The sequence below is a fragment of the Sipha flava genome, unplaced genomic scaffold, assembly GCF_003268045.1.
Source record: "Sipha flava isolate LNK unplaced genomic scaffold, YSA_version1 230_pilon_pilon, whole genome shotgun sequence".
NCBI lineage: Eukaryota > Metazoa > Arthropoda > Insecta > Hemiptera > Aphididae > Sipha > Sipha flava.
In genome coordinates, this window is record NW_020272867.1 from 542,648 (window position 1) to 554,198 (window position 11,551).

The window sequence follows — 11,551 nt, forward strand, 5'->3', positions numbered from 1 at the left end:
GTTTTTGTCAAGAATAACTAATCAGAGTGGAAATGACGTTTAAATTTATTAAGATCTTTTAACATGATCAAAATTTCACATTAATTAAGAAGCTCCTTTACACATAAATTTCATTTCGTTACAATACTTTCCGACTAAACGTTCAAAGTACATAGTAATTAATATTTATAATAATTGTGTATTAAACTACTTTCGTTTGTTGTATATAAGCTTTAATGAGCGTAAATTCGTTTATACTTCATACTACGAGGTGTGACAGTAAAATAACGAGACTTTCTTAATAAAAGTTATTTATTTTTAAAATTTTACAATTTTATGATTGTCACCTTCAAAGTATCTACCCTCAGCATCAACACACTGTTGCATACGTCGCTACCATTCTTGAAAACAATGTTACTCGTATTCAGTATATACAATAATTATTCCTTAAATACGATTATACTAATAAAGACTTCTATCAAGCATTTCGAATATTTGTAGACATAACGAATAGTATAAAGACATATAGTTTCCACAATATAACTAAAATTATATTTAGTAACCCTCTTCTTCGACTCCACATTTATCCCATGATAATTGACGCAAACCTAAGGCATATATCTAAAAGAATAATTATTATTCTTATAAGGCAATCGGTTCCAGGTAGTTTTAGACCAAATTTGAAAACATTGTTAAACTCAAACAGACCTATATGAATCTTAGCGAACAAAACATATATCCAATAACGGATCTAGATATTGAACATGAGTAAGTTCGAATTTCCATTAAATCCCTTTCCATCTCAGATATATATATATTTTAAATGATTCAGACCACAAATAAACACAGTGGGTGAAAATCATATCGAAATTACTGACTTAAAATCTATCACCGATAACAATTATTACACAGTATATTTATTTGTGGCTTTTAATCGGTTCTAAAGGGCTGCGCGGAAACCTCCAGAATATCGCAGTGTCGTTCTAATGAATTTGAGTGCGATGACCACAGCCATTGTATTATTCAATCTTGGGTTTGCGACGGTAGCGTGGACTGTGCTGACGGATCCGATGAAGCCTCTCACCGTTGTCACAACACCACGTGCCGGTCCGATCAGTTCCGTTGTCGGGACCACACGTGTATTCCTGGATTCTTGCATTGTTCTGGTACTCCTGACTGTACCGATGGTAGTGACGAAGAAAATTGCAGTAAGTTTTTTGTTGTTTAATTTTTTTAATACACCTTTATGTTGAAAAAATTCCCACGTCCGATTTTGTGTTAAATATTATTTTCTTAGTGGTATTCAATTATCATACTAAAAAATCTCTTGTTTAAAACTTATTCGATTTACACATAGATACAATTTAATAATTTTTTAACAAAAAAAAAATAAAAATATATTTTCGTCTTGTTCTGGTAAAAGTTGTAAAATATAAAACTTAAGTTGAAATCACAAAAATTCTTAAAATTAGGCCCGAATAACTCATTTTCTAACGTTTACACTGGTGTCGTTTTCAGAAGAACCAGTGCACAAATGTGATCCGTTTACTGAGTTCGATTGTGGTAACGATGAGTCTGGTGGCATGTGTATACCCATGTCGAAGGTGTGTGACAAAAAAACCGACTGCCCCGGATTCGAAGACGAAGAACAGGACGCTTGCGGAGTAAACGAGTGTTTGATCAACAATGGTGGATGCTCGCAAATCTGTATTGATTTGCCACACACTTTCCGCTGCGCCTGCAAACCCGGCTACAAGCTGATTAGCAACAACACGTGTGACGGTCAGTACAGTGATGTAGTATAAACTATCGTGAAACAACAACAATTACGTATATTGACCTAAACGCTTTAGAAAGTTTCTGCGATTATCATTTTACTTAAATCATATGATAATACGTTCGTATCCAATTAAACTAATTTGTATGTTCCTAATCAGCTTACCAAATCTTGATTTTTCTTGCTAGTATATTTAATTTACGTTATTTTTGTATGATTACAGTTTAATTTTCGAATTAGTTTCGAAGTATGATGTTTTATTTTACAGTTACTTTAAATATAATTTAAACTGTACTGTGAAACTACTAGTAAAATATGTACATGTATAATCTAAACCAAGGGAGACGATTAATGTCCATGACTCTCTCGTAAATACACCACTAAGGTATGTGAGGCACTTGTATATATAAGGAAACCAACTGTAATAATAAATAGAGCACTACAAGTAATGGCTTATTTCTCCCCGAGGACTTATGATCCACGAAGTTGTCGTCATACATTTATAAATTTATCGTGTTACAACATCAGACTGACCCCCAAAGCTTTATTTACAATATTATTAAATTGTTTTATGATGTCATGTGCAATTTTTCAAGACATTTGTTTATTTTTTTGTAGACGTAAACGAGTGCGAGATCGAAGGTAGCTGTTCTCAAATATGTATCAACGAGAAAGGCACATACAAATGCGAATGCGAACCAGGATACTTGAGAGATCCACAAGACCACACTAGGTGCAAGGCTATGGAAGGACATGCTTCTCTGTTATTCTCCATGCAACATAATATACGGAAGATATCATTAGATCATCACGAGATGTCTGCAATCATCAATAGCACAAAATCGGCCACAGCTATTGATTTCGTATTTCGCACTGGAATGATATTCTGGGGAGATGTATCAGAAAAGAAAATTTACAAGTAAATAAAATTTTTATATTTTATTTCCTAAAAAAAAAAAAAACTATCCATCTCAGTCTTTCGATTTTTCTACCTTTGTATTTGTACAGGTACGAAAAATTAAACCGATACATTATTCGAAATATTACACGTTAGAAACTCGTTTAACTCTGAAGTACATTAATAATTTCAAGTCTCTAGAGATAGATTCGTTCTCGGAATTATTCTTAACAGTAAAATAAGAATAAAAAGTTTTATACTCGAGTTGAATATTTTTCATAAGTATTTGCAGCTACTTATTGTTACTGTTATTATAATTATGAATAATTCCAGAACAATTATTAAACATAGTTTTCAAGCGCTAATAAAATATGAAGTATTTATAATACAATTTTTATTCATCTTCAAAAACGAATAACTCTTAGGAGTATTTTGTTTGAAACATAATACATAATAGTTCCAGCCAAACTTTTCAATAACTTTTAGCAATAAAACTAGTTCGGTGTTATATTGTATTATTTTATAGTAAACGTTTATTAAATCTGCTGTGATTATTTAAAGACTGCGAAAACGTTAATCGTTTCTTTTTTTTTTTTTTTTTACGTTATTAACGGTGGATTAATTTTAGAGCCCCGATCGATGAAGGCAGAGAACGGTCTATTGTTGTCGAGAGCGGCTTATCATCAGCCGATGGATTAGCTGTAGATTGGATTTATGGTCACATTTACTGGACAAACGCTGACAAAGATTCCATAGAATTGGCCAACTTCGAAGGCAACATGCAAAAAACATTAATAAAATCGGAACTAAAAGAACCTAGATCGATTGCTGTAGATCCACTCAATGGGTAAGAATACGTGATGATAAGTCTGTTTTCTTTTGAGAGATTTCATATTTTCGTGCTCTTTTTGTGCTCTCATTTAAATATGATAGATTAACAACATAATACTTTTGATAACTTAAAAGGTTAAATTAAACCGGTGAAACGAATAGTAAATTAAAACGATTTGAAAAAGATACTCCTTGATGGACTTTCTTGTTTTCAGAATACCAATACGTGGTTTTAGCCCTCTGAAAAAAATCACTGTTTTACAGGAATCTAATTATAAACTCTATAGCACCTATGTGTACATAGTCTTATCGATTTGATTTTTCGGAAAACGTATGGAATGTCCTCATCTTTGCCGATGGGTATTTGAATGTATAATGACCGACAACCGTGGGAATTTTGCGAATTTATTTTTATTTTCGAGCATCGTCAAACATGGCCCGTGATGTATCTGTGTTACAGGTGGTTGTACTGGAGCGACTGGGGCAGTAACGCGAAAATCGAAAGGGCCGGTATGGACGGGACTCACCGACAGGTGATCGCGTCGTTCGACGTGAAATGGCCCAACGGACTCACCCTGGACCTGGTGTCGAAGCGGCTGTACTGGGTGGACGCCAAGCTCCACACGATCTCGGCGTGCAACTTTGACGGTTCCCAGAGGCGCCTGGTGCTGTTCAGTCCCACTTGGCTACCACACCCGTTCAGCATATCCACGTTCGAAGACTCCCTCTACTGGTCCGACTGGAACCAGAAGGCGATAATCAAGGCCAACAAATTCAACGGTTCCAACATAACCACGGTCACCGCTTTGCACATGGTAATGTTATACGCGTGCTGCAACGCACAAGAGGGCGCCTTCGCGGTCCGACGCCGCGTAACTGAACCGTGTTTTTGTTTTTCGCACCACGTTTTCAATCGCCATTTCACGGTTATTCTCGCCGCGAACGCGCCCCCTCCGGGGCGTATCGAGAGAACTCGCAGGTAGTAACGTCGACCGAATGATTGTTTCACAGACCCAGAACCCGATGGTCGTGCACGTGTACCATCCTTACAGGCAACCGGACGGCATAAACCATTGCGCGGCCGTCAACGGCCATTGTTCTCATCTTTGCCTTCCGGCACCGCAGATCAACAGCGAGTCGCCGAAAATCTCTTGCGCTTGTCCCAACGGTCTCATGCTAATGTCCGACGGCCTTATGTGCGCCGAAGAAGGTAAGTGTTCTTTGTCCGGTACACACATATATATATTATACTTCCCCCCGCGCGCGCTATTATGCGCCTCCGACTCGGTGATCTTTTTTTATTTTTATTTTTTTTTCTACTACAACGGCTAACTTGTTTAATTTGTTTATTCTATTGTATTTTATTGATTTTTTTATTTTTTTTTTTTTTTTTTTTTAGTAGAATCGATCTTTGTTTCTACTACATATTAGTTATAACGTTTTGATTTTTTTGTTTTTGTTTTTCACCGTTTTTTGTTTTTGGTTGAATAATTTTACAGTTGTTAAGAACAAAACAAACAAACACAGACCTTATAAAATACCCAATAGTACGCTGTTAAGTGAGTATATCCGTCGAAAATATCTGTATACATACACGTGTCTCTTCTTCTTTCTTCTGTGCAAAACTACTTTAATTTTTATATACACACGCTTACGGTGGTTGGTTAATTATTCTACCTAATACATATCCCATGTTCCATCTATATCTGTACGCGCTCTAACACATAGCATTCATATTGTATAATTTTAATTATATTATTGACTACGGTTACTATCGAATCAACGTCTAGACTATATCAAACGTCGTACCAAATATTCGATTTATAGTTGCGAAATTTACAATTTCTCTTCCGTTTTAAATCTGAAATTGAACCGCTGAAAGTTTTTCCTATATTTTTTCGCTATTACTAAAAGTTTTCAACATTATTACAATTAAACAAAAAAAAAAAACTTTTCTTCGAATACGTGATGATAATAATTGCATACTATATTATTGTTGATCAATATGATTGTGTGGGTCTTGTTTTATGAGTTTCGAAGTAGTTCTTCCATTTCCTCTTCATACCTCCAGAAAACTTCACGGGCCCACAAAATGTTATTAAATATGTGTTAAGATTTCATGATATCTCACAAATGCTCTTTATAAATTCTCATCACCTTGAGGGTCATTTTGTTTTTCCATTAAAGTAAATAAGAAACTATATTCTTTGAAATGTTAGAAATTCACTTAAAAGTTTGAGCGTTAAAAAAATAAACTTCAAGGTATATAGAAATAAATTTTTCGTAGAATATTTTAATATAAAGATGTTAAATAAGCTGCTATGGGATGGTTTGTTATTAAATAATTTACATGTTCGCGTAGATTTTTTTTTCTTTATCCAATCTCAATTTCACTAAAAATCACGTATATTTTTTAGAAAGATTCAAAAATAATTTATTTCAAACTTGAGAAGAGTTAATAAACTTAATGAGCACAAAAAGTCAAATTTATGCATTTATTCAAATTTTATGAATTAACATCTATATAAATAAAAACTTCAATCATCATCGAGTGAATAGAACCTTACTCTAAACTGATGCCAATCGAACTTTTCAGTTATTCAACCTTTTTCGAATTTCGTTTCCTTTATTAAAAACTAAAAACTCTTACACCAAAAACATATAGCTTAGTTTATAGTATTTCAAAGTATCAACATTATACTGAATAATAGAAGCGTCATTATACTGCAGTTCGAAAATGGAAATCTATTGTTGGACGATACCATTTTTAAGGCAACAAAATCAGTGTATTTTTCAACCGAGCTAAACTGATTTAAGATTCTAAGTGCTTCTTGTACAGTGGGGCACTAAAACGGTCGATTTTCAAAGATAAATTTTCTCAGTAGCAATTAAAGTAAAAATTCTCTCTGAATATTATTAGTTGCAAGACAACATGCCATTTAGTAAACATGGAACAGTGGAGTGCTGAACAAAGTGCTTATGCGATAAAATTGTTTTATAAAAATAATAATAGTTACGTAGCTGCACAGCGTTCATTTGTTCGTCTTCATTTTAATCTTGAACGCCATGATTCAGTACTATCGGCATGGCTATTCAAATATGGGTAACCAACTTTTAAGAGTCGGGTTCAACATTAAAAAAGAAGCCTGTACGAAAAAAAACACGTCGCTGTGTAAAATCCGACCTAGACTTCTACTGAACAAGTTTTAAAAAAAACATATGTTTTGTGCAGAACATTTCGGACTCCTTATGAGAGCGGTCTTAACAGCAGTGATGTTTATGAATGCTTTTTTTTACGGGCATATATTTTTTAATGCTAAACCCGTGTCTTCAAAGTTAGTTATCCATATTTAAATAGCCTTGCCGATGGTGCCGAATCATGGTGTTTAAGATTGAATTGAAGACGAAATGAACGCTGCGCAACTATGTAACTGTCATTATTTTTGTATAATGATTTTATCGCATAAGCACGTTGTTCATCACTCCACTGTTCCATGTTTACTAAATGGCATGATGTCTTACAACTAATAATATTTAGAGAGAATTTTTATTTTAATAACTAATGAGAAAATTTATCTTTGGAAATTGGCCATTTTAGTGCCCCACCCTGTATTAAGATTTTCACTAACCTGTAATGGTTCGTCGGGTATTGGTCGTACTATACTCGTAATATTAGTAATATTACCTAATAAATACCAACCGTTAGGATAATACAAACCATTATGTTATCATGTGTCATAATTATATAGTGCATTTACGATTTTTATGTCACACATGCTGTACATTTTTTTTTATTTTTACAATTCCAACAAAATTAAATCACGGTACAGAACGTATTGTTTTGCCCAGACTATCGATTTATTATAAATTTCACTGATCGTAGTAGCCAGCGATGGCACGAAAATATAATCAATTAAACGAGATAATGTTCCCTACGCGCTCAGATAATAATGCTATAATGTCAAGAAATGTACGAAATTAATTTAAAAATCCAATCGTATTACATCGATGGTATCGCACGGAGTGAACACTTCAGCAAAGAGGGTATTTGATAAGTAATACCTTGATTTTTATTTTTATTTTTTGAGTTTACCATCACAGTATCACATTCTGCAGAAATACGTGTACAGAACGGTTTTCACCAATTGGTTTTGCTCTGTGCAAACATCGCTTTACGACTCCATAAAATACAAATACCGATACGATGTGTACTTACGCGTTTTACGACGGTCGTCTATAGATACCAACGTAGAGGTTGGTTTTTTTTTTTTTTTTTTTTTGTTGATTTTTTTTCTTGTCGTTCACGTCGGTTCAAAAGCGTTTTGGCACGAGTTCGGTTTTGTTCGCCATCCGTCCTGTACCGTGTATTAATAATAATAATAATAATAATAATAAACGCGCGCTTTTGAAAGTGCACGCGCACGCACTATGTAAGCGACGCATCGCAACGAAAATAGAACTCAACGACAGTCGGCGGTGAAGGAGTAGGGACGGGTGGGCGAGGATGTTTGTGTAGATGTTCCTACGCCATTCAATTGTCCGCGCGCACTATAGTATGCGCTGTTACGGCCGTCAAAGAATACCATCGACGTATAATAATAATAATCGTATGACCGTCGGGTAACGGGGGAGGGGGCGAGAGTGCAAGTCTTTAACGTGACGACGGCAATAATCATTTGAAGTCGTTAAATATTCCGAACGGAGGCTCAGGACCTTGAAACGTTGCGCAGCAGGACGCGAAGAAAAAAATCGAATGGCGCACGGTCCTTGACGGTCTCGTCCGTCTTATTAGTATTTATTTAATTGTTGCGCGTCGATACATGTGTAATCGCTCGCAGTCGCCTACCTAATACGTTCGTTCCGTACGAATATTACCGGATCAGTGTTCGGTCTGCTCTCGCGCGCATGGTATAAGTTACTCGTTATTACCGTTCGAAATATTCGTCTTCGCGTCGTAACACCCGTAACCGGTGCAGTACGTAGACACGGTAAAAATACGTGCATTTTCGACCACGACAGTGCGTGCGCGCCGTGATATCTCCAGTTTTTAATTAAAAATTAAAAAGGGTAAGCGATTTTTTTTTCACGCGCGGCAAATTCTCCTTTTCCGAGCATAAACTGCACCCCTTACCGGGCATGAGCTTTTGTTCTCGCTTTGTCGATCCTAAACCGAAAACACACTCTTGCGAACCACCATTTGCGCCGATTCTCTTTTTTGAGAATTTCTCGCCAGCCGCTTGCCATTTTACACACTATATTAAATCACTTCTGCAACTACCAAGCCGCAAACAAGTATTTACCTACACTTCGCTACTGATGCATCGACGTCACATTCTATCGCTAGACCGTATCTTAAGTCGCACACGCATATTAATATTATTGGCATATTAATGTTTATATTCCGTCCAACGGTGGTGGATGATGGTGGTGGCGGCAGCAACATTTGTTTTGACCCAAGTTCACGCTGTATATACATAATTATTATACAGTGCATATACTTTCTTTTGTGGTCTTCTTATATACATGTTCCGTTCGATCTAACGCACGTCGCTCTCGTTGCAGATATGAACAGAACGATGACGGAAATCAACGTCAACGATCACAAGGAACAACAAGACAGCGGACTCATAGCTGCCATAATCATATTTTCCGGTTCGCTATTGATAACTTTGGCCGCCCTGGTGAGTACCTACCTATTGTCTTCATAACGATTAACATTTCCGTCGGATACAAATGTGATGATACGTGAACTGCGGTTAAACCATCACGCGCAGGGCCTATAATTTACAATTTTTATGCATACTAAATTTTAAACAAACTTTTTTAACCCGTGAACTGTGGTGTGTTTTACAGTAAAAAATAAACCTATAATTTTTAAAAATTGATTTAAATATACATCATAATTGAAAAATTATGTAATTTTTTCTGCGCTCAATATATTCTAAAATATTCGTTTATGTAAGCGAATGTTTTTTTGATCGTAAAAAATTGTGTTGTATTATACATTTTTTAAATTTCGTAGTACCTACATACATCCGTAGGCCCTGCGTAACAGGATATACGCTGCATCGTTCTGGTGTGCCTATAGCTAATGATAATAAATATATAATCAAAGATATAAATAAATATGCTTATAAATCGCAATTGCACATAGTATCGTGGTCATTTAAGATTTAGAACAACGTAAACAATGTTATACAATGACATAGCTATGGTGTACGAATACGCATCGTCGCAAAGGAACTTTACACTTACATAACATATGCTTGCACATACATGCGTTGAGCTTATATTACAACTATTTGGTTTTTACAATCTTCCTCTTTTAACAGGGGGCTTTCTTGTTGTACCGGCACTACTTGCACCGCAACGTGACCAGCATGAATTTCGACAACCCTATCTACAGGAAAACGACCGAAGATCAGTTCACGTTGGAGAAGAGCCAGTACCAACCGGCCAGGGTGTATCCTACGTCCATCGGCGAAGAGGTAAACTTCAACGTTATCATTTAAAAAAAAAAAAAAAAACTTTTCAGCCTTCTAAAATACCGTTCGGTTTTCGATATTTTCCGCTCTTAATATATGTTTGTTTTGCCTTTTTACACGCTGCGTGTTAGTTTTTTAACGACAACTCGGTAAGTTCAAAATTAAACGACAGTGATCATAACATAACAGTTATTTTACCTATACAAGTACACGACTGCATTATCGCGGAATGTTTTTTACACGCTATAATATAGTAGTTGCATCGTCTCGTTACATTGTTTATTTATTTTTCTGTGTTTTTGTTTTATTGCAGGCCCAAGAGCCGTTGACTCGTCCTGGCACAAACGAGTACGTCTAAAGTATAGACCGTTTTAGTTTCTCTGCGCACAACACTAGTCAATGGAAATATAAAAATAAATTAAATACAAATTGTTGTTCACGAAAGCGCAATTGTACACGGCCAACGACATATCTGGCAAGTTACCAATTTCACGCGTAAATTTGCTTCAAGTGTTCAACTTACCCGAATGACTAATTTTCTTCTCCTTTATTTATATTTTGTTGTACAACATTCAGAGTCTTCCCAGCGTTTTCATACACACAATTATTATAATTATAATACTTCCTTACGCCAATAATTTAATGAAACAGTTCCTATTGTATAATTTGTTTTAAGTTATGTTATTAATATTTATGTAAAAAAACAAAAAAAAACAAAAATAATTTGTTTAAGCTATGCGGTTTGCCTTTAACGACTGAGGTGTATGTGCCAAAAATTAAGAATTGAGTTTTTTTTTTTATTTAAATTTTTTTTATTGTTTGTTGCTCAAAAAGTATAGGAATCCTTGATCTGCATCAGTTCGCTCGTTTGTTCAATTATTTTAATCGATATGTTTACTGTCCATGCTGGTTTTTTTTTTTTTTTGGAAAATTAATATGAAATTATTGTAATTTTAGGAAATTTACGATATGTATATATATATAGTTAGTGTCATTACTGTTGATTAGTAATTTTAGCTGCTAATTATATACTCAACTATATATTATAGTTCCGTTATTTATTGAACATATTTTTTAAGCTTGTCTGTCTTATTAGATCAAAAAATCGTATTTTTAATTGGATTATAATTTTTACCTATAATATACATTATACGTGTATAGTATATAAGGAACCCAGTTAGGCCTAGCGGGTAGTTATGATTTTATCGATTTCGTATGTTTTGAAAATTGTAAGCCATGTTTACGCGGTGGTCCAAAAAAGAAATGTATATATTATATATATGAAAAAATCGGAATGGTGGAATGGATGAGTATACGCGTGCAATCCCACTTACCAAAAAACACTCGGAATTGCATCGGTTTACAACACCAGCCTAACACAATATACTACTTTATGGAGACTATTGATGACCGTTAACAGTCATTATTCTCGTTCTAATAATATAATTATATTATAATATATGTATGTGTACCATTTCGTTAGATAATAATAGTTTTTATTATTTAACTGTGATTTTTTTTTTTGTTTTTAAATATTTATTTATTAATTATATTATACGAGTATGCAAATATATATATATA

The 11,551-nt window shown here is 34.6% G+C and overlaps 1 protein-coding gene across 6 annotated transcripts in view; it reads left to right on the top strand.

Annotated features, from left to right (window-relative positions):
* The window catches only part of LOC112683605 (very low-density lipoprotein receptor-like), a 66,182-nt gene extending 54,710 nt beyond the window's left edge, over positions 1-11,472 (top strand). For 2 of the 6 annotated variants that reach the window (XM_025554703.1, XM_025554707.1), the window contains 11 exons: positions 926-1,187; positions 1,498-1,761; positions 2,375-2,675; positions 3,283-3,501; positions 3,946-4,300; positions 4,497-4,695; positions 4,985-5,044; positions 9,048-9,166; positions 9,818-9,973; positions 10,102-10,119; positions 10,284-11,472. In XM_025554703.1, coding sequence (XP_025410488.1) covers positions 926-1,187; positions 1,498-1,761; positions 2,375-2,675; positions 3,283-3,501; positions 3,946-4,300; positions 4,497-4,695; positions 4,985-5,044; positions 9,048-9,166; positions 9,818-9,973; positions 10,102-10,119; positions 10,284-10,328 — 1,998 coding nt within the window. In that variant the 3' untranslated portion in view covers positions 10,329-11,472. The remainder of the gene's footprint in view (positions 1-925; positions 1,188-1,497; positions 1,762-2,374; positions 2,676-3,282; positions 3,502-3,945; positions 4,301-4,496; positions 4,696-4,984; positions 5,045-9,047; positions 9,167-9,817; positions 9,974-10,101; positions 10,120-10,283) is intronic. The other 4 variants (XM_025554704.1, XM_025554708.1, XM_025554706.1 and 1 more) reach the window with 3 other exon arrangements.
* The last annotated feature ends 79 nt before the right edge of the window (positions 11,473-11,551 follow it).